This window comes from Xenopus tropicalis, chromosome 8 (assembly GCF_000004195.4).
Source record: "Xenopus tropicalis strain Nigerian chromosome 8, UCB_Xtro_10.0, whole genome shotgun sequence".
NCBI lineage: Eukaryota > Metazoa > Chordata > Amphibia > Anura > Pipidae > Xenopus > Xenopus tropicalis.
The window spans coordinates 34,697,096-34,720,898 of record NC_030684.2 but is presented as its reverse complement, the minus strand read 5'-3'; the positions used below and the strand labels follow the sequence as shown (position 1 = coordinate 34,720,898).

The window sequence follows — 23,803 nt, the reverse complement described above, 5'->3', positions numbered from 1 at the left end:
ACAGTTAGTGACCCCATCTTAGATCTGCTCTAGGGGGGCATTACATAGAAAAGTAAAAAATGAAACTTTAAACTTGAATATTAGAAAACTGGATAGAAATAAAAAATGGAATACAATTGAAAAAAGTATTATATGGTTACAGGACTGCTGGTGACTCCTTCTCTGAGCTGCTCTATGGGGACAATGCATGAGAAGGTGAATAATGAAACTTTAAACTTGAATATTAGAAAAAGGCAATTGAAGCAGTTTTATATGGGAGACTTCTAATAACATCATAAATTACACTATGGGATACATTATCCTTTATATATTTCACAATAGTTGTAATTGAGCATGCATTATTATTCCCTTAGATTTGTCATCAATTATTATTTGTGCATAGGGATGTCATTTGACTTATATATATAGTATATTCCAACAAATAATGCTCCCCCTACTTTAAAATACAAGGGTTACCTAAGAGCTACATGACCTGTAAAAACTCTATGGAATTTTCCATTTATGTTATCTGCATTTTCTTGGTAATTCTGATATTGATATACCAAAGTGAATTCTCTGTAGCTTTTTCCAGTTACAGTAGCTCTAACCACATGAGAGGTCATTTGTGACCGCTAGCACAGTTGTGGTTGCATAAATTTCCCTGCAGTTAGTTGCAGGAAAAATCCCATTCATTCAAGAGTCTTGTGTCAAAAGGTGCTTGTTGCACTAGTTGCCCTTTGCACCACACAGTCTCTTCCAAATTAAAGGAACAGTAATGCCAAAAAATGAAAGTGTTTTAAAGTAATTAAAATATAATGTACTGTTGCCCTGCACTGGTAAAAGTTGTGTGTTTGCTACAGTAATACTACTATAGTTTATATAATAAGCTGCTGTGTAGCCATGGGGGCAGCCATTCAACCTGGAAAAAAGGAGAAAAGGCACAGGTTACATAGCAGATAACAGATAAGTTCTGTAGAAGATAATGGGGCTTTATCTGTTATCTCCTATGTGCCTGTGCATTTTCTCCTTTGAATGGCTGCCCCCGTGGCTAAACATCAGCTTATTTATATAAATTTCTGAGGCAAACAAACCAGTTGTACCAGTGCATGGCAGCAGTATATGTTATTCTTATTACTTTTATACACTTTCATTTTTTGGTGTTACTGTTCCTTTAAAAGCAGTCACACCCATTGTTGCAGTGAAACCCTGGGTCCACCACCTTCAACTGGCCTGTGCTGAAAGCAGGGTTGGACTGGGGGGGTGCAGTGCCCACCAGGACTGCCGCTCCAGTTGCCCCCGTCGGCCACATTCCCCGCGTCCCCTAGAGGCCCCTACTGCATCCCCTGACCCCACCCCGTCCAACGTTAAACTTACACACGCTCAAGGGAGGAACAATTTTGGACCCACTAGGGACGATGACCCAGTCTGACCCTGACTGAAAGAATAGGATGCACTCAAAATGATACTTTGCTCTATACACTTGCTTTTTGTAAATGACCCCTATTGATTTTTAGTTTACTAAAGCAGGCACCAAATACTTTTAGGCACACCATCAAGCTCCAGACCAGTATACTGCACTATTAGCATGGAAATGCTGATATCCCCCATCTCTAGCAGGAAGCTAATAAGCTAAATAGCTGAACAATAAACAATATAAACTAAGACTTTTCAACAATAGGAAATCTGTAGGGAAAGGAATGTTTATAATGCCTCACTCAAGCACATGTATTAATATTGATTTCACATGAAATGGTGCATTCAATTTGTTTGTTTATCTTTTCTAAGTTGTACTGTAATGAGGTTTCTCACTTGGCATTTTATGCTAGAAATTGTAGAGGTCATTTATCTTTCCTAAAAGTCTACTAGAGCACTAAGGGGTGCAAGCAGGGCTGTATCAACCATATAGAGACCTGTAGGCCTGTGCAGCTTTATTAGAAGGTCAGCCCACAGGGCCATTATGGTTAAAAAACAAATAATAATAATAATAAAACATTTCTCCCAGCCTGCCACAGCATTCTTGGGGCTAAATTCAGAGGCAGAGCAGAGGGGAAGAGGGGTATACCTGCTTACCTATTTATTGGCAAATGCACAGGATGGATGGGCTGCAGTCTATTTCCTAGGGCAGCACCTACGGGTGGGCGATATCAGGCGAATCCAGGCAAAGTCGTGCCGATGCGGTCCCCAATCCGACTACATTTTTTAACCTGTCTGATCGATATCTACCCGATTTCAGGCCAGATATCAGTCGGGCAGGCCCGTCATTAGTGCCCCTACATTACAGCTTTCATTCTAGCAGCTAGAATTGGCCCGTATATGGCTACCTTTACAAATGTAGCTGCATTTGTTCCCTATGCATTTCTAATCTTTCTTCTCACAGCCACGCTGCTAATTGTTCCTGTTAAAGTATTAAAATCTTGAAGTGGTCTAAACAGTGGATTTAAAACTACTGCTTACTGTTGTGGATCCTTTGAGCCGTGATAATAGGTGCTTAGGGAGATTTACCTAATAATGTCAATTCTCTACATAAAGCCCCTGTCACTCAATGTCAGTGAGCAACTAAATGAACTGAAAGTGCTCTTCTTCAATATTCTCAAGGAAGGAACTGTCATTTTTACTTTCACTTCCTGCGTTGGGGACCTAAGTCTTTCAGGAAATGAGGACTGTATAAAAAATCTTAATCAATGGTGCTGGAAAAATGAAGTTACAGGCAATATCCTGTATCTTATGAGGCCATATTTTTCTCTGTATTTAGTTTTTCTTTAACCCTGTTTTGATTTTGTATTAATGAGAAACTGTTGCTCTGTGGTAGATTCTATTTTTTACCTAAACTGAATTCTTTACTTTTTGGTTACCACAAGGTTATTATGAGAAGAAGGACCTACTTAAAAAATGGCTTTTAAAACCAAAGGATCACGCACAAGCTCATGCTTAGGACTTAAGGTGGCCATATACGGGCCGATTGTAGCTGCCGATATCAGTCCCTTAGACTGATTTGGCAGCTTATCAGCCCATGTAGGGGCACAAACCGATATCTGAAATTAGGCAGGTATTGATCGGCCATGTTAAAAAATTTAGCTGGATCTTAACGTGTATGGCCACCTTTACACCTGGAGCACAGGGGACAGAACACCTAGACCCTAGTGCTCCAGATGCGAGCAAACTTCAGGTGCTGCTGGGCGGCATGCCACCCCTTACTTTGTGCCACCCAAGGCACGGAACTTTGTGGCCTTTACACGAATCCAGGCCTACATAGTCTTCTTTTTGATGCATTTCTGCTGTATGAACCTTAACATTCCCCAAGCTATCTCCACATGGTGTTACACGGTGCTGTCTCATCATTGACTGTACTGACATTATCATTTATAATGCTTGTGAGCATATTCAACCCTGTGGATTTTCTTGGACAATAAACCTGTTCTTTTTGTTTGCTGCAAAGAATCTCTTGGTTTCCTTATTTTTATTTTTACCACAACAAAATAAGTTAGTTGCAGTTAAGCTACATCTTTCTGTCATTCCTTCCACATAGCAAAGGCCCATCCATGTATGTGAGAGTCTAATGCAGGGGTCCCCAACCTTTTTCACCTGTGAGCCACATTCAAATGTGTTGGAGAGCAACACAAATACGCCAAAGGTTTCTGGGGGTGCCAAATATAGGTTGTGTTTAGCTATTGGTAGCCCCTATGTGGACTGGCAGACAACAGAAAGCTCTGTTTGGCAGTACACATGGTTTTGAGGCAACTAAAGCTTGTCTTCAAGCCATAAATTAAAAAATAAGCACCTGCTTTGAGGCCACTGGGAGCAACATCCAACGGGTTGTAAACATGTTACTCGCGAGCCACTGGTTGGGGATCACTGGTCTAATGTAACCAATGTTCAATTTCATCTATCTGACCAAGGCCTTTACTAGCCAAGATAGGGTTACATATAGTTGTGGTTCTTATCTCCTTTAAAGCTGGAGGGAATGTCAGCCATTTTATTTGCCTCTAAATTCCCAATTTATATACATACACAGGAAACATTTCTGTTTCACCTTTCCTGTCACTTCATTGTTTTCCAAAATTCAATTTTTGCTAAGTAATATAATGATTTTAGCCTTCCCCGTCAAAAGATTTTCAGTACAGAAACTCATTATCTTCTGGATATTATGAATCTGTGTGAGTCACCACATAGTTAATGGAGCTCTTTGAAGAATTTTTGACTAAACCCTTCCCCCTGAGCCATTTAGGGTGTTACTGTCCACCTTTCCACTGGGCTGTGCTTTATAACCCTTTCTTTGCAAAAATCCTAAAGGGGGACTTTACACTGTTGATCCTGTGCCTGCCTGGCTGCCTAGTGTAGTGTGACGAGCACGGGATGGCAGCACCGCCAGCCTGTCTGCCCTATCAATGCCTCATTCATGTTAGTGAAAGCCACTTCCTGCTTTCACACAAGGCCAGGTCTGTTGGAGACAGGGAGGAACCAGCAAACAGATCTCACTACCCAAAACACTACCGTAGCAGCAAGAAAAATAAATAGTGGGAAATGCCGCTACCCTTATACCAAGACCCTTTCAATCCCAGCAAAGAATGAAGGAAAATGGTTGTCCAACCGGTGGCCTTCATCTTTTCATGAAACCCACTGACAGGTGTATATGATTGGTGGATGCTGGGACATGTAACAGGTGGGCAGCGGTGATATTAACAGTACTATTATTTCTGATATTTACAGTAATATTATTTACCCACACATCAGTTATGGACACCATCTCTTCCTACTTTTCCTGTGAAACCACTGTTGCTTCATGGAGCCTATTATTCCCACTACCACTTGAAATATCTTACATTTCTTTACAGCTGCAGGCCTTGACAGTGTAGGCAGTATCTTCATTATTATTATTAACATTTTTCCAAGAGGCTATTATCCCCAGGGGTTGCCTCAGTAATCATGGGCCCAATACTACTAAGTTATCAGGACCCCCATTCCTCCAGGAGGCCCCAGTTACTAGCACAATGGTCACCAGTGACCCCCTGGTTGGTGGTCCCTCCAAGTAATGGAGGGAAAGCCATGCCACTAAATCCACTAAAGCACGTTTAAATTATACCCGCTATGGGCCACCCAAGCCCTGCTCACTCTGTGCAAGCACTGCCCCTTTCATGATGTGCAAATTACAACTTTCTTCTCCAGGAACCTTCTGCAACAGGGAACCTGACTGCAGTAACCCCAGTACCCCCCAATGGCAGCACTAATGATCCCTATTGGTAGTCAAGGCAGTGTCTTTAATATTTTGTATCATACAGCCACAGACCTTTCCCAGGGAATATTATCCCCATCCTCACTGCCATATGTGTCATTTCACTCTACTATACCTGCTCCTCCACAGCCACTGTCCTTTCCCTAAGTCAGTGTTCCCCAACCAGTGGCTTGTGAGCAACATGCTGCTCACCAACCCCTTGGATGTTGCTCTCAGTGCCCCCAAACCAAGTAGTTATTTTTGAATTGCTTGGTGGCAAGTTTTGGTTGAATAAAAACAAGATTTCCTACCAAATAAAGCCCCTGTAAGCTGATAGTGTGCATAGAGGCTGCCTAATAGCCAATCACAGCCCTTATTTGGCACCTCCATGAACTTTTATGATGCTTGTGTTGCTCTCCAAGTCTTTTTACATTTGGCTCACAAGTAAGAAAGGTTGGGGACCCCTGCCCTAAGTAAATTATCTAATACAACATCTCTGGATCCAGCTAGATTATCTATCCAGGAAGCTGGACTTCTTTTGCTCATAAATAATCTGTTGCTGTTTTCAAAAAACGGCACAAATATTGCTCACATTTATATAATATAATAGGTGAGCTTACCCTAGTTCAGGGGTCGGGAACCTTTTTGGCTGAGAGAGCCATAAACACCACATATTTTAAAATGTAATTCCGTGAGAGCCATACAATATGTTTGGCCGCGGATGCTGCGGGGCAAGGTAGGGTGGGTCCCAAGGATGCGGAGGAGGGCGTGGCCTGCGCTCGGCAGATAGAAGACGCGTTTTAAGGCTTAGAACACATCTTCTATCCGCCAAGCGCAGGGGCAAGGTAGGGTGGGTCCCAAGGATGTCGAATGTGGATGCAATGCAGAGGAGGGTGTGGCCTGCGCTCGGCGGACAGAAGACGTGTTCTAAGGCTTAGAACACGTCTTCTATCCGCCGAGCGCAGGCCACACCTCCCGTTATTTTTTTTATTAAAGATTTGGCAGTGAGCCAGATGCAGCCATCAAAAGAGCCACATCTGGCTCCCGAGCCATAGGTTCCCTACCCCTGCCCTAGTTATTACCATTAATGTGCCATCAGTGTTTCAGGGAGTAAACTCTCCCTTTATCAGAATGACATAGTCACTTTAGGAAATCCATTAGCTTCCCTTAAAAGTAGTAAAGGCCTATCCCCCCATCATCCAACTTTACATGGGTCCTTGAAGACTGAAACCATAACGAATGTCAAAAATTATACCCTTGAGTGCTTCATACTGTCACTGACAACAGCTGTTAAATCACAGAATTCTCCTGCCAGAATTAGCTCTAAGCAAATGGCCTTTCCCATCCCCCACTGCACACTTCTCCAGTGCAAAAAGGGTTAAGTAAGCATTTACAGCTATTTCATTTAACTAGGGGATTTCTTAACCTCGTTCTCTGCTGGTGCTTGCAATAAATTTCCAATCACCAACAGGAATTAGTTCTGAGGACATAAGCAGTAATTTTTAAACGCTTGTAAGTGGTGGGTTTCAAGGGGAGTTACCCTTTAAAGGACATAAATGCAAAATTTTGCCCTTGTTTTTCAGGACACGTTAACAGGTCTACAGCCATATATGGAAACATTTCTGTACATTGATTGAAAGTGGTTTGTCATGTCACTGAACAGAGCTGTGCAATGTATCACAGCCTCATAAATAAAGCATCATTGTCACAATATTGCATGCAGAGTGTGTTTTTTTTTTGCAGTCTGGGTTTTATACAGTTACTCATGCTTCTTGCCATAGTAATTTATGGTCTATTGACCAGGAAATGAGAAATACAAATTAAATTTACTCCCTTAAGGCTCTTGGGGGAAAAAGTCAATACTGCACACTTTTTTACACATACCTGTAAATTGAATAATACAGTATAGTAATGTAATGAAGAAATGCAGGCCAAGTTTGAGTTGTTTACACCGGAGAAGAGGTGCTTAAGGGGCATAAGATAACTATGTATTGATCTATAAGGGAGCCATATAATACATTTTATGTGGGTTCTCCTGTTAGCAGAAAACTGCCCTGGGCCGGGGTATTTCTGCAGAAGTTCTTTGGTGCGATCTGTCTTCCTCTTCTCTGCTCATGTGCACTAGAGTGAAAAAGATGGCTTTTTGTTTTTAAGTTCAGCTGTCACTCTTCTACACATCAGCCTGCCTGGACCAGAAAGAGAAGACGCACCAAGATTCTTCTGCACAAATACCCTGTGCCAGTGCAGATTTTAGCAAACAGGGCATCAGGTAAGCAATTTTTAATCACTGGAGGGGGGGGGGGGGTGGCACCTAACATTTTGGCACCCACCTAGTGATTTCAATTTTAGTTCCCTTTAATATTTAGAAAGGGTTTGTTAAAGCCCTTACAGAGCTTTGGAGATCTTGTGTTATTTCCTTGAAGTTATACATTATATAGATTCAAGAAGGGGTTGAATGACTTTTTAGCAAGTAAAAAAATACAGGGTTATTGTGGGGTTTCTCTTGGCACAAGGTTGATCCATAGACTGGTCCCATTGCCATCATGGAGTGAGAAAAGAAATCTTCTTTTCTTTAACAGGTTTTATTTATGAAATTTGAAATATGGGGGGGGGTTAGGACATGGTTGGGGTACATACAACAGGCCAGGTACAATACATCTATAGAACAGTAATTAGAAGTCAGAGAGGTATTGCACATATATCAGGTTTAGCATGCATACATATTGTTAATGGTTTTGCCTGGGCTCTGAGCAAGAGGAGGGAGAAGGAAATTTCCTAGCTTGCAAGTATCCAATTCTCCCAGATTGTCTCAGGACATCCTCTAGACCAGGGATCCCCAACCTTTTTTACCCACGAGCCACATTCAAATATAAAAAGAGTTGGGGAGAAACACAAGCATAAAAAATGTACATGAGGGTACCAAATAAGGTCTGTGATTGGCTATTTTGCCCCTATATGGATCGTCAGCCTACACGAGGCTCTGTTTGGCTGTTCACATGGTTTTTATGCAACTGAAGCTTGCCTCCTAGCTAGAAATTTGAAAATAAGCACCAGAATTTAGGTCAATGGGAGCAACATCCAAGGGCTTGGTGAGTAACATGTTGCTCCTGAGCCACTGGTTGGGACTACTGCTCTAGACATATATGCTCATTGGATAAGTGGGAGCCTAGATCTAAACGGGAGCCTAGTCCAGCTAGCACCTTAACAACGGAGCGTTGTTAGGCATCCAGTTAGTAACTATAGATTTCCTGGCCTGCAGCAGCCAATTGGTTGCTATGGTTGCCCAGGTTCAAATTAGCCTAGTGTTGATAAATGAGTCCTTCACTCAATACTGATGTTATTTATTGGGGAATTTCTGCCGGGATGATTACATTTATCGTAGCCATGTGTAAATGGTAAAAGTACAGTACACAGTATAGACCTAATCTATCTGGCACTTTATGGGTGCCATAGCAGTTTTTTTTTTTCTCAGGAAATTGCCAGTTTATGAAATGTACTCTCACATCCTCTTTTTGTCTCTCCCCTAACTGTTCTTATCTAGACTCACAGTGAGCCATGTGATTGTGAGCAATGCTCTTAGATTACTGTCCTTACACCGACAGCCCCTCTTGTTTTGGGGTCCTGCAATATGGTGTGAGTGGGCTGTCAGTATGACTCTGTTCAGCTGATGCCAGTACATTCTTCATATTAGTCATCTATCTGAGGTCCTCTGCATCTAAATGTGTTTTATCAAGCACTGGCTGCTTAAATTTCATTTTTTTTTTTTGTAAAAAAAACATTCTTCATTTTATTAAAAAGTTAAGTACAAGTACACGCACAGCTTTTTCTGAACACAGAACAATTCTGCATTTTTACTTTTATGGTAAAGACACACAAAGCTCCTAGTAGCTCAATGTGTCTTCACCCTTAGACATAAGAGTGACAGCTGCCATATTGTTTATGCTAGGGTATTCTTCATAGATCTTTACAGAATAATGCAGCGAATAATGCAGTCATGGGTTTGTCAACTAGGGATCCAAAACTTGCACCTGCTAAGGGGTCCTGGACCATAGAGAGCCCAACCAGGCCCTAATGGAGGAGCGATTTCAAAATATGTTTGTAAAACAGCTCTTCCCTAAAATAATTTATATAAATTATAAAATGAGTTTATCTTCTGGTGATTCCATATAAATACTACATTATGGCATCTATAACAACTTTTACTGCTGATATATTATTAACTGTACAAGGTTGCTGTCAGTAAAATTTCATACAGTAAATGACTGCACAATATTACATTCAGTAAAATCCACAGAATGCAGGAACATCACTCCATATGATAACCGGCAAAAGAGAAAAATGAACAGAAACGTCCACTTTCCCCTTTTCTACTTGGAAAAACAATTTTCTTTTGTCTAGAAAATGATTGCATCATGGTTTCTAATATGCCTTTTGATCTTGTCGAACTTCTTTTAAGTACATTAAAGGGGAGCTAGGTGTTATATAGTGCAGACCCCAGTGTTCAAGATCACCACATGTAAGTACGCAGAGTGTATGGCGAAAGTGATGCTTTCTATCTTCCCTAGAGATGACTGCTCTTAGCTTTGAGGTCAGAGTGGTATTTAGCCTAATGGACAACTCGTGTGCTAGTAAAGAGAGACCAATGGTTATTGTAATTTAGCTAATGACTAGTAATGGAAAAGGACATAAAATCTTTTATTGTGCAACATTTACTGCATGCATAATACATATTTACATAGTAGTTGAGGTTGGAAAATACCACATATCATCAAGTTTACCCTTTAGTCCAAGTGAAACTTCTATATGAGCCAAAGGAAGGTGAAAAACCCTGTTGTAAAGTTGCCTGAGATGGGTGAACAATACTTTCCTGACTCCAAAAGCACCACTAGATGAGTCCCCGATATGTCAACTCACCCTCATTTTTAGGGAGTCACCCTTATTTGCCCCCTTCTCAACCTGTCAGATGTAGTACCGGCCCAGTCACCCATTGTCAGCATTTATTTTACTTACCAACGCTTATTTTAAATTATTGAAACTTGCTCTAAATATTCTGAAACAGGTAGAGCAGAGATTGCCATCGGGAGTAGGGCCTCGGTGGGGTTGTGGAATGTCTATGGGTAAAACAGGTATGACTTGGGCAGAATGGGGAGTTGCTAAGATGTACCGATTTTATAATAGAACTGGGGTGTCGTATTTGCAGTCCAATGATCAACTTTGTTTTAAGGATTCATTTTGGTAACTAATTTCAACTGTTCATTTCAGTACACATGCCCACGACTTTGGCATGCAAATTTGTGTTCCAAAAATACCGAAAGAACCTTATAGAATTATTCATTCCAGGACTATTTGGAATATGTAGAACTAGTGCTATTTTACAAAATATAAAGGGGTCAGATACGATAATGCACAACAGCTTCAGCATCCTGGCAAAATATGTGGCATATGTTACTTTCCTGAATTGGGGAGGTGACTGCCTTAGCTTCCTCTCATGCTGTGTTTCGTTAAGCTCAGCAATCAAGCACTTCCTCCTGTATAAGGGCTCTTACACATGGACATTCTTGCCTGCCTTCCCCTGTATTGGAACACATGAAAGGTCCATAGCAGGGGAGCGCAGGTAACACTAAATGCCGTTCAAGGTGTGTACATTCTTGCACATGTGTTGGACTGCTGGTTCCAGTGCTTGTACAGCATAGCTTTTTATGGAAAATAAGCATAATGGAATGGCACAAAATAACAATAATACAGTTTTTCTTTGCAACAAGTCACTGTAAAAAAATGAGGAAATTAGAGAAATATGACTGTATATTACTGGTTTCTTATTTAACAATAACAGTATTTATTTTATTGCCTGGTTATTGTTTTGCATTGTCCTTTTCATTTTTTCTTTTTTTGTTTTGTTAATACACAGTATAGTTGCATACACAGTTATATACTGTATATGTTGAAGGGGAACAACAACTCATTTTTTTCCAATACATATTAATTAAATATATTCATTTTTCCAGTGGTTTTAGAGTTATTTGGATATGTATTTGCCACTGAAAGCAGTATTTTCTTGTCCTTGGCTATTCTTTGCACTTTTTCTTCTACAATGTAGCAGTAGCCAGCTAAGTAACAGACCTGTGAGGAAGCATAATGCACTGTGGAAACGGAGAGTCTTGTATACCTGCAAAATGAAAAAAAAACCTCTCTGTTAACAGTTTCCATTTAAACTATATAATGAAAGGAATGGTCTCTTCATTCTTCAAGAATGCTACTGATCCTTTCTAGGTGAACCTGTCAATAGACTTATTCCCTGATGGCTACGAGAAGGAGAATATCCAACGACTGGGGGATGTGCTTAGCACAGGAATGGCAGAGAGTGCTATGCCTAATGACTCCCATAGATAATTGATAAAAGGCAGCCTTCATCCTTGGCATCTCTTGAAATTTAACATGTATGCTACAGAGCTATTGTATAAAGTAATTCTTGTGTAAATCAAAACATATTCTAGAAATTAAAGGGGTAAAAAATCAGGGCTTTAATTAGGGGTAGGCAAAAGAGGCACCTGCCTAGGGCACAACAGTGAGGGGGCGCCACACAGATGCCTTTTCTGCCTACCCCTAAACAGCGATCCCTCACCCCTGGCCACCGTTTGTTAGTGTGTGGCTACAGCCCCCTGCAGGGTTTTTTTGCCCTTCTCTGGATCAATTAGAAGTTAGGCAGGTTATATTTAGGCATAAAAGTTTGAACTTGAGAGATATGTGTCTTTTTTCAATCTAACTTACTATGTTACTATGTAGGACTATGGCCTGCACAGCATTATCTCTGCCTGTGTAAGTAAGCCTATCATTGCATACTAAGTGGGGGCAGAAGGCAGCGAATCTGCATTCTTTCAGCAGTCTGAGAAAATGCAAAGTCTGCCCTTAGAGTGAAGAAGTGAAGAGGAATTATTTGAATCATTGTAACCATTGTGACACGGAATTAGGTGGCACCTGAAATCGCTCTACAGGATAAAGAGGTGCTACACCAGGGACAGGAATGCTGGTAAAGCTCCCTGTCAATGCGGCAAGTGGGCGGCATGTCACCCCTGTAACTCTGCAAAAAAAAAAAAAATGAACTCTGAAGGCCAAAAAAATATACAAAGTTTCTAAAACTTAATTAGATAAGGAGGCTTTTGGCAGAGAGACCAACATATTCAACACCACCTGCACTTAGATACAATTGTAACTAATAAGCTAATTATGTTGGGGAAATTGAGGCTTAAAGAGCAATTTCACCTTTATTAGCAAAACGATAAAAACACATAAAACAAGACCCCAAAACCCCCATAGCCTGCCAAATTTTGTAAAATGTGAGTGGTATTTAGGGGGTGTGGTCACTATGCACGGCATTTATTTTTGTCCCTTTTTACATTTTTAAAATGTTGGGAGCTATGATATAGATATATAGATAAATAGATATTATTGGTACATTTATCTATTTGGATTTTGCCAAAGCATTTGATACCGTTCCCCACAAACGACTGCTTTCTAAGCTAAGGTCTATTGGTCTTAGTGAAGTCGTTTGCACATGGATAGAAAACTGGCTACAGGATCGGGTACAGAGGGTGGTTGTTAATGGCACATTCTCTACTTGGAGTAAGGTTCTCAGTGGGGTCCCTCAGGGTTCTGTACTGGGTCCACTTTTGTTTAATTTGTTCATAAATGACTTAGGGGAGGGTATTATGAGTAATGTATCAGTGTTTGCAGATGACACAAAACTCTGCAGACCAGTCAATTCTATCCAGGATGTGACATCCCTGCAGCAGGATCTTGACCAACTGGCAATCTGGGCAGCTAAGTGGCAGATGAGATTTAATGTGGATAAATGTAAGGTCATGCATCTGGGATGTAAAAATATGCAAGCCCCGTATAACCTTAATGGGACTGCACTAGGCAAATCCATAATGGAGAAGGATCTTGGAGTCCTTGTAGATAATAAACTTGGCTGTAGCAAGCAATGCCAGGCAGCAGCTGCAAGGGCAAACAAGGTTTTGAGCTGTATTAAAAGGGGTATAGATTCACGGGAGGAGGGGGTTATTCTTCCCCTTTACAGAGCACTGGTAAGGCCCCATCTAGAATATGCTGTTCAGTTTTGGTCTCCAGTGCTCAAACGGGACATTATTGAGTTAGAGAGGGTCCAGAGAAGGGCAACTAAGCTGGTAAAGGGTATGGAAAGCGTCAGTTATGAAGAAAGACTGGCCAAGTTGGGTCTGTTTACACTGGAGAAGAGGCGCTTAAGAGGTGACATGATAACTATGTATAAATATATAAGGGGATCATATAATAACCTCTCTAATGTTTTATTTACCAGTAGGGCCTTCCAACGGACACGAGGGCACCCACTCCGTTTAGAAGAAGGGAGGTTCCATTTAAATATTCGGAAAGGATTTTTTACAGTGAGAGCTGTGAAGTTGTGGAATTCCCTCCCCGAATCAGTCGTACTGGCTGATACATTATATAGCTTTAAGAAGGGGCTGGATGGATTCTTAGCAAGTGAGGGAATACACGGTTATGGGAGATAGCTCTTAGTACAAGTTGATCCAGGGACTGGTCCGATTGCCATCTTGGAGTCAGGAAGGAATTTTTTCCCCTCTGAGGCAAATTAGAGAGGTTTCAGATGGGGTTTTTTGCCTTCCTCTGGATCAACTAGCAGTTAGGCAGGTTATATATAGGCTTTATGGTTGAACTTGATGGACGTATGTCTTTTTTCAACCCAACTTACTATGTTACTATGTTACTATGTTATCAGAAACCTAAGCAACTTGCCCAATGGATTTAAACAGCTATGAAGTCATTGCTTTGTGCAATTATATAAATGTAGTGCTCTGTTTCTGGGAACGTCAAGTAACTTTCCAAAGTCTTTATACAGATATAGAACCATGAATCTGTGTACAATATAAGTTTATTGATTGAGTTATATGGATGATAAATGACTTGCCCAAAGGGTTTATGCAAAAATATATTTCAGGTTTAGGATAATGTATCCTTTAGTCTTAATAGAAAGGATAAAAAATAGATTTTAAATTGGTAAAATACACATGACTGATACTGAAAGGAGAACCAAGCACGTTAAATAATAATAAGGTCGATTTTTGTCCTTGCACTGAGTGAATCAGCACAAAACTAGCTGTGAAACAGCTCAGAGCTGACTGAGAAGCAGCACACAGAACCCGTCAGAGCACACTACTCATTACAGATAAGGCCTAACACTTTCTTGTGACATATTTTTCTAGACTTTTAGGTGTGTCTTTTCGTATAGAAAGGCTGGTCTAATTCTTTTATGTCTTGTGTTGGGTGCCTGCTGACAGACTTGGCATTGACCCATCAGTAAGACAATCAAAATACATTTTAATGTGTGTAATCCTATTTTAAAGTGTATAATCGTATAAGTATACAAGTATATTCCCCCAAAGTATACATGGGGCCCAGGTGTACCTGCCCCAAACCTACAGCAAGTGGAGGATCATACCACAACCAAAACAGCAGGCACTCATGGATCCCACAAACAGGCTTGTGTAAAAGAAATGTAAATTTTATTTGCCGTCTCATTAAAATCCATTTAACTTCTTTTTTATTTAAAGTAATACTGGCATGGGAAAATATGTTTTTTTTTCAAAATGCATCAGCCATGTGACCTGTGCTCTGATAAACTTCAGTCACACTTTACTGCTGCACTACAAGTTGGCGTGATATTAACCCCCTCCCAGCAGCCGATCAGCAGACCACTGGGAAGGTAGCAAGATAGCAGCTGCCAGTAGATATCACAATAGCACTCAATAGTAAGAAGTCTGGCTTGGGACTCCTCCAGTTACATGGGAGTAGGAGGAACAATAGGTTACCTGAAAGCAGTTCTAATGTGTAGCACTAGTTCCTTCTGAAAGCTCAGACTCAGGCACAATGCACTGAGATGGCGCCTACACACCAATATTACAACTAAAAAAAATACATTTGTTGGTTTAAGAATAATGTTAAATAGTAGAGTGAATTATTTGCTATGTAAACAGTGTAATTTAGAAATTAAAAGTGCACCATAAAAATCATGACAGTATTCCAGGGAGGAAATGCAACCACCTCTAGTGCCAAAACTGACCCGTTCTATACATTGCAGAAGAAAGTTGCATTTCCTCCTTGTTGAATGAAACAGAAGTGAAATGCATTTTTAATTTAAAGACCGCCTCAAGGGATAAATTAAGAATTTGATATTTCCTGTTATTATAAGCAATTCTTGAGATGCCTTGTTTTTGTATTTGGTGTTTATTAGTATTTATTGTTCCCTCCACTTGTATTTTATTGATTAATTTGTAATCTACTCAGATTGGTGGGTATGGGGTATATATGTTTGTATCAAAATCTGTTCTTTCCAGTCTATGATTAAGTGCGTTATGCACAAAACACATAAGGCTATGTCTTTTTCAATTTCTTTTACACAAGCCTGTTAATGGGATCCATGAGTGCCTGCTATTTTGGCTGTGGACTGACCCATCAGCACACACACAGGGTGGATTCCAAGGCTGCTACGCTATGCATTTTTGCAATGAAATTCACCCCGTGTGCTCACTAACAGACTGATGCTGTGCCTGCCAGTGCACACTTAACAAGGGTCAGACACTAAGCCTTTTTCTGCTGTCATTTATACACTAACACTATGCATGACTATGGCCTTAGGATGGACATCTACTAGTATTTTACCTGCCGCAATAGTAAGTAAATAGGAAAAAATAGATATTTTTTATTTCAGGAAATTTACTTTCCAAACTTTTCAGGAGTTCTGCAGTTCCTACGTAACAGACCAATCTTACTATTCTGTATATTCTGGCTTCACTTTTATTGTAAATCCTGATTTTTTTGTTGCTCAGTTTCAGTTCCTCTACTGTTTAATTTATATTTTAATATTATAACTATATTGTGGTTGCTATGGCAATCTCCACAACCAGTTTAAATTACAGAGCCTCAGACCTGCTTTTCAGAAGTCAAGAACCACCAAAATATAAAGAATAAAGATATTTTTATTGTTGTGTTTATGTTGTCTACACCATCCGAACAGTTAATTTTGAGGTGAACGAATTCTTATGTAAAATGATAATATCAGATATTATATATCATCTGAAAATTCCAGCTTGTGGGATATTGGGAGTCATAGTTCTGAAACAGAGGACGATCCAATGGCTGCCAGAAAAATATGAAAAATATGAAAAATACACTCACATTGTATATGTTCTTTGTAAGTGAATGGCTTTGTAAAGTTGCTTGCCCATTAGAATTTCCCAGCGTGAATGATGATGAGTAACCATGGAGATAATTTATCTCATTATTGGTGTTTTTGGCTAATGACTGCTGAATAAGCTAGAAGCATGCATTGCTAAACAAACCTCCCTGAAAAATCTTATAGGATTCCAATTACTCATTCTTGGTCAGCCAACCCTCATTAAAAGTCCTTAAAAAGGAAAATATTCCCATTTGTTCACATTTGCTTTTATAAATGTTCACTGACACATTTTGACAATGTTTTTTTCTGCAAATCTCTGTTTACTCACATGATTGGCACTGCCAAGATTGCTCTGATGAGTAAATCTTATCTTCTGACTCAAAAGAAAGGATGCTTTTTAATAGCCAAGTAATTATGAACTATTGTGGAATGTTTGATATGCTTTTACCAAGCTATAACTTATAAACAAGGAATCTCTCTATTATGAGAGTATATGAACCTTTTTAAGGGTGATAGCTAAAGGGGAGCAGAAATTGTACTTCATTGTGCCGAACAGAAATTGCTGTGGGTCCCCTTGGCAAGGTATTTTTGGGTTCTTTGATGCCTGCAGGAGAGGCAATTTCCAGTGGACCATATAGGCCCCCATCTGCAATAACCCCAACGTTCTAAACAGGCTGAGAACCTGCAGCCCTTGTTCACGTACAGCTTCTAACATTCCCATAAGCCAATGACTAGTTTATGGGGAGCTGTTGTTCGCACACAGCTGTATAGGGTTATCCTGTGCCATAGAAATTCAGTACTTACAGTAGCTATAGCTGCTATTGTAGGTCATTATCCCAATATTTTGTCAGTTCTTATATTCTTATTTCATGCAGTTTGTTGATACGCAAGTCTGGACTGGGATTGAAAATAGACCTTGGAATTCCAAGTAAACAGAGGCACAAACAGCCCCCCCCTTATCTTAGAACAATCCCTCTGGCATTTTTCAGACCCCACAGATTGCCAGTCCAGGCCTGTTGATATGCCTTCAACACTATAAAAAGCTTTCTTCTTGTAAGAGCTCCCTCTAAGTTGTCAGTGGCCCTGCACATGCTTTGTAAAGGACTTCCATGGGGCCACCAGTACATAAAGGAGCTGACCTGTCCAGCAAGGAAAGTGTTTGCTTTTTTTTGCCAACTTCAAGTGGTTTTATAGTGTTGTTGGACTAAAAAAGCCCAGTCTAAGTAAACCCATACACAAATGTTAGGTTTAGGTATTTTAGGTATTTTTTATTTAGATTTACAGCAGAATTTAAATGAACAGCACTATTACATCTGGGTTTGTATTTAATATAAATGTAACGTCCCAGAATGTACCCAGATCGCTTATGTTTTTATTTTTATTCAATGGCACTAACTACATCATCAGCTTAGATTCTTGCCAAGTAAATACTGCGGCATATAGTTTAAATGGTGTTTGCAAGGAATTCAGTATAAAATGGGGCCAGGCACATTAGATGTTCCTCTTGCATATGTGAATACAGTAACAAGGTTAGAGTGTGATACCAAAACTATGAGTCTGCTCCCCAGTAGGGCTCAGAGCAGTGGCCTTAAACCGAAATGAGTTTAGATAGTGTTACAGTATGAAAAAATGCCTTTTTGCTTTCCTACATGTGGAAGCTCAACCTGAGAGTCAATAAGAGCGATGTTTATGCTGAACATTTATTTTATCTTTTTGTGCAGTTTGGAATTTTAGCACTTTTCTGGTTGCTATGGTCTACATTTCCCTAGTAACCACACAGTGGTTTGAAAGAGAGACTAGAATATGAATAGGACAGGCCTGAACAGAAGGATAAGTAATTCAAAGTACCATTACAATACAGTTGTAGTCTCAAAGAGTGGTCGTTTTTTTGCTGGCGGGGTCAGTGACCAACATTTGAAAGCTAGAAAGAGTCAGAAGAAATCTATATAAAATAAAAGATAAAACCAATTCAAAAGTTGGTAAGGATTGGCCATTATATAACATACTAAAATTTAATTTGAATGTGAACTACCCCTTTAAAATATCTATAACCTTGTTATAAGCTAAGGCAAAGAACCCCAACCTTTTTTATTCGTGAGCCAAAAAAGTGTTGGGGAGTTGCACAAGCATGAAAAAGTTCATTGAGGATGCTAAATAAGAACTGTGATTGGCTATTTGGTAGCCCCATGTGGACTGCTAGTTTGCCGGAGGCTCTGCTTGGAGTAAAACTGTGTCTATGTGCTTTCAAAAAGCCAGAAAGTGAGGCCACTGGGAGCAACATCAAAGGAGGTGGTGCTCGCAAGCCATTGGTTGGGGATCACTGACCTGAGGAATCCTTAAGGGCAGGGGTACACGGGGAGATTAGTCGCTACAAGTTGCCTTGAGAGGAAACGTCGGGTGACTTCGGCAAATTGCAGGGCCGCGTATGACATCCCACAGGCGATTTACATTCTAGCCAGTGGGATGGCATTCTGAGGAGATTAGTCTCCCGCAACAACGAAGATTTGTCACGTGGCGACTAATCTGGCCGTGTGTCACTGCCCTAACAGATGCTGGACCCCAAAGCTTCTTAGTTTTGATAACATTCCACAGGTCTTTTTAGATGTTTTAGAAACTGGCAGCCAATGGGCATCAGAGTTATTTGTATATCTACTCATAATAAAAAAGTGAGGTTGTTGTCTTATTTTTGTTTTTTTGTTTATGCTTTGAAGGTAGCGCTGTGTGTACAACAGGAGGCCTATGAAGTAAAATGGCTTCTGCTGTTCTTATTATAGTGGCAGTGCTGGACTGGCCCACATGGATACCAGGAAAACTCCCGGTGGGCCCAGGTGACAGTGGGCCCTCCTGCCTCTTACCATTTGGCCTAATTTATGGTCATTTCCTATTTCTCTATGGGAACAAAGAGAGTAAATATAAAGAAGAATAGATTATAGTATGTCAGTGTTGGACTGGCCCACCAGGATACCAGGAAAAGTCCCGGTGGGCCCAGGTGACAGTGGGCCCTCCTGCTCCTGAGCATTTGGCCTGTTTTATGGTCATTCCCTATTTCTAAATGGGAAGAAAGAGGAGAAAACAATGTACATGCTAGCATGTAAATAAAAGAGACTAGGAGAATAAAGAGGTTGGGTAGGGAAAGGAGGGAAAATACCTTGGAAAGCAGGCCTAGGGAACAAGGTTTTCTGGTGGGCCCCTGGGTTCCCAGTCTGACACTGTAGTATGTAAAGATAAAAGACTAGAAAAATAAAGAGGTTGAGTAGGGAGTGGATGAAAAATATTTTGAAGAGTGGGCCCATGGTCTATGGCTTTCTGGTGGGCCCCTGTCATCCCAGTCCGACACTTTATAGTGGTGAACTATACCACAAACTTTTAAACCATGAAGTTGGCCAAAACATGGGTTTGTACACTGAAACCCACAGACTATGTATTAGTTACAAGTGTGATTAATTACACAATTTAGGTAACTTTTATAAAACATCTAACAAACAAAATCAAACAAATATATGTTGTACTGACGAGCATTCCTTCCTGCATAGCGATGCTTTTCTCCCTAATGTGCCTGTACTCACACAGGTCAATGTAAGCACCAAACACAGGTCGGATGCAGCATGTTGCGTTCCAACTGCATTCAGAACTTACATGTACCTGTGTGAGCACAGGCACATACGTAACTATGGAATGCATTTGTTTCTGCTTTCTCCTGCGGTGGAACACAGAAGAACACACCACAGGGGAACCCAGAAACAACCGCTTGTGAGTATGGGTGTATACATGTACATAATAGGTATAATATATTCTAATACTTCTCTTGTATAAAACAAGCATATAGAAAACTGCAGCTTTTAAATTCCTAATTCACCAATATAATTAAAGGTATTCAGTAAATAATCTTACAGTAAATTCCCTCCCAGTTACACATGAAATTTGAATAATACCACAGGAAGTTGCAACTTCCCAGATACCTTTTTTTCTCAGTACTGTCCTAAATATAAATCAGAAAACACAATATTAAAACTAATAATAGAACAGGGCTGTACCATGCAACTTCACTTCCCTGTACCCATTTAGGGCTCTGGCACACGGGGGAGATTAGTCGCCCGCGATAAAACTCCCTGTTCGCGGGCGACTAATCTCCCCGAGTTGGCTTCCCCTGCCATCCCACCGGCGAACATGTAAGTCGCCGGCGGGATGGCAGATGCGGCGGCGCGATTTCGCGCAAATCGCCGAAAAAGACTCACGAGTCTTTTTCGGCGATTCCCTGAAATTGCCCCGCCGCGTCTGCCATCCCGCCGGCGACTTACATGTTCGCCGGTGGGATGGCAGGGGTAGGCAACTCGGGGAGATTAGTCGCCCGCGAACAGGGAGTTTTATCGCGGGCGACTAATCTCCCCCGTGTGCCAGAGCCCTTAAAGGAACAGTAACACCAAAAAATAAAAATGGTTTTAAGTAATTAAAATAATGTACTGTTGCCCTGCACTGGGGGGCAGCCATTCAACCGGGAAAAGGAGAAAATGCACAGATTATATAGCAGATAACAGATAAGCTCAGTAGAAAATGGAAATCTACACAGCTTATCTGTTATCTACTATGTAACCTGTGCCTTTTCTCCTTTTTTCCCAATATGAATAGCTACCTCCATGGCTTCACAGCAGCTTTGTCTATAGTAGCTATAGTAGTGTTTTTGAAGCAAACACACAATTTTTACCTGTGCAGGGCAATTGTGCATAATATACTCTAATACACTTTTTTGTTGTTACTGTTACGTATAGGTGTATATTAACGAATAAATACCTCTGGTCACTAGAAGTGGCAACTGCAGACAAATATACTTAATTTTTAGGCTGAATACTTTTCCCCTAATCAGTTTAATGGGCAATTTAAAATCTGATCATTTTTGAGCATTTATACAGATGTTCGTTCTTGTGCTGGTCTTGTTTTGTGCTTTTTTGGTTGCCCCCTGTGGCCAAGATGGGTTTTAATATATGGAAAAATATGAATATTGCAGATGTGAATTTGTATAGATTTATAAATACCTATATAAGAGCTCAAGAGACCTGTTGATAAAGTGCTGATGTGAAAATGCATAGAGATTCACTGCCCCTCCATGTACAGTGGGAGATGGCTGATCAGTAAAAAATATGAAAGTCTTACCTTGGCTCTTAAAAGAGAAAGGCAGCTGCCTTTATAGTTTCTGACTTATTACGCAGGTATATTAGTGAAGTTATGTACTTGATATATGTGTAAAATATTAATTTTACATTTAAAATTGACCAAAGGTAGATATTATTTTTTAAAAGAATGACACACTAAATGTGTTACAGAATTTCAAAATGTGTCAGCTTGTTGTTGCTTTGTGGCTATTAAATTAAAGTCATTGTGCTTCCCTCCCCCATTGCTCGTACCCTGGGGGCTGGCATATAGATACAGTATCCCTCTTTACACATTAAGAACCATGTCTTCTCCTACAGTCAATGTAGTTGTGCATAGAAGCGAAAGAGGCTGTGGTCTACGCCTCAGGGTAACACAATGGTACACATTATCAACTGCATGACAGGAACCAGCAGGGTACTGGGGATTGATAGTCTTCAAAACAGTATGCCCTATATTTTATAGAATCTTCCTTTGGTTTTTATTCTATAGGCAAAAAAAGACCAGAGCTTAACGTATTGTGTGCACACAAGATTGCTTCTCATCATATTGGCTTATATTTAACAAATGTTTAAGGGGAATTAGACAAAAAAATAGTCCTGCTTATAAGTATGATATATTTTGGCTTTGGTAAGAAGCTTAACATTTGAGGCATTGGGCCCGATTCACTAAAGTCCGAAATAAGGAGTGCTATTTATAGCATGCGTTAAAAATCTTATCACTTCTTATTTTTCGCTCGATTCACTAAAAGGACACTTGTCATAATTAAGAAGCGATGTTCTTGGCGTTATTTATCTTGCGACTACATATTTTCAAGCAATATATTACGCAGCGCACAACATATTACACAGCACGCGATATTTTACGCAGAGCACAAAATTTTCAGAACGGTAGTCTTCAGAAAGTAATGGTTACGTGGGTAATATATTGCGCTCTGCGTAAAATATCGCACGCTGCGTAATATGTTGTGCGCTGCGTAATATATTGCTTGAAAATATGTCGTCACAAGATAAATAACGCCAAGAACATCGCTTCTTAATTATGACAAGTGTCCTTTTAGTGAATCGAGCGAAAAATAAGAAGTGATAAGATTTTTAACGCATGCTATAAATAGCACTCCTTATTTCGGACTTTAGTGAATCGGGCCCATAGGCTACAATATATCATCTCTAGCTACTATAAAGGCATAACATAATTCTCTTGATATTTACTTGGGGGCGAAAAAAGACATCAGGCCATCATGTTCAAGCCTTCAAATGACTCCTAGCAGATATGGAGAATGCGTCTACTGCATAAAATATATGGCAGCTTTCTGAACAGTAAGTTCAATAGTGCTAAATGAATGAGCCTTTGGGAGTCCATATTTGCTATCCCATAGTGGTAAAACCCAACTAATATGCATTATACAACAGTACCTACTGCATCCATCCTGTATATAGTATTATTTACAAGATTACTAATTCTCCCCACTCTGTCTGTTTTATTAGAAATCCGGGCTCAACTGACTGACCAGGTCAAATGCCTGGACACGCAAGTGGACTTCCGCCAGCAGCTTCTGCAGGACATGAGCGAATTCCTACGCAGAAAGGCAGAGATCAATCTGGAGTACTCCCGGAGTCTTGAGAAACTGAGTGACCGCTTCTCTTCAAAAATCCGCAATTCCAAGGATCACCATATCTTCAGGTAACTTCTACATTGTGGTTATTGATCATAATTCAATGAATATTCTTTTCTTTCTTTACTTTTATAAGTATTGAAAAAACAAATTGCTATAGACTATTTTACACAAAAAGCACTTTATCTATACAGGTTTGACTTGCTACTGTTTTGGGAAGTAGACAAAGTGCTATAATCTCCTGAAAAAAAATATCTTGCATAGAAGTTACAGAATAAATCTGTAACCTCGGTGGCAGATTATCATGAGAATGAAATGGATCAATGTTTGTTTTAATGGGGAATATTTCTTATTTGTTAGCATGGTTTATGTCTCATTTATCTTTATTGTTCCATTGCTTTCCATAGTTTCTGTAAGGGTGAATAAAAAGCATATTTGCCCTGGTGCAGTAACCCATATCCTATAGCACCCAATATGTTTGCTTTGAAACGTGACCCCCAAAAACCCAAAGTCTCTTAAAATGACTCATATGGGTAAAAAAGTTATACAGGAGAGCGCCAGCAAAGACAGATTTGGTGGGTTAGTGCTGTCAGTCTTCCTTGCTGGGTACAGGTTAGCAAGTCAG

The 23,803-nt window shown here is 40.1% G+C and overlaps 1 protein-coding gene and 1 long non-coding RNA gene across 6 annotated transcripts in view; both read left to right on the top strand.

The window, feature by feature from the left end:
• Positions 1-23,803, top strand: part of arhgap4 (Rho GTPase activating protein 4) — a 76,832-nt gene that overhangs the window by 11,395 nt on the left and 41,634 nt on the right. For all 5 annotated transcript variants that reach the window (XR_004219466.1, XM_012968090.3, XM_012968091.3 and 2 more), the window contains 1 exon segment: positions 23,051-23,246. Coding sequence is in view for 4 of the 5 variants with exons in the window: in XM_012968090.3 (XP_012823544.1) it covers positions 23,051-23,246 (196 nt within the window). In the remaining variant the exon portion in view is untranslated.
• Positions 3,827-6,899, top strand: LOC116406587. The gene is made up of 2 exons (XR_004219594.1): positions 3,827-4,639; positions 6,772-6,899. It is a non-coding gene; the product is annotated as an uncharacterized LOC116406587 (long non-coding RNA).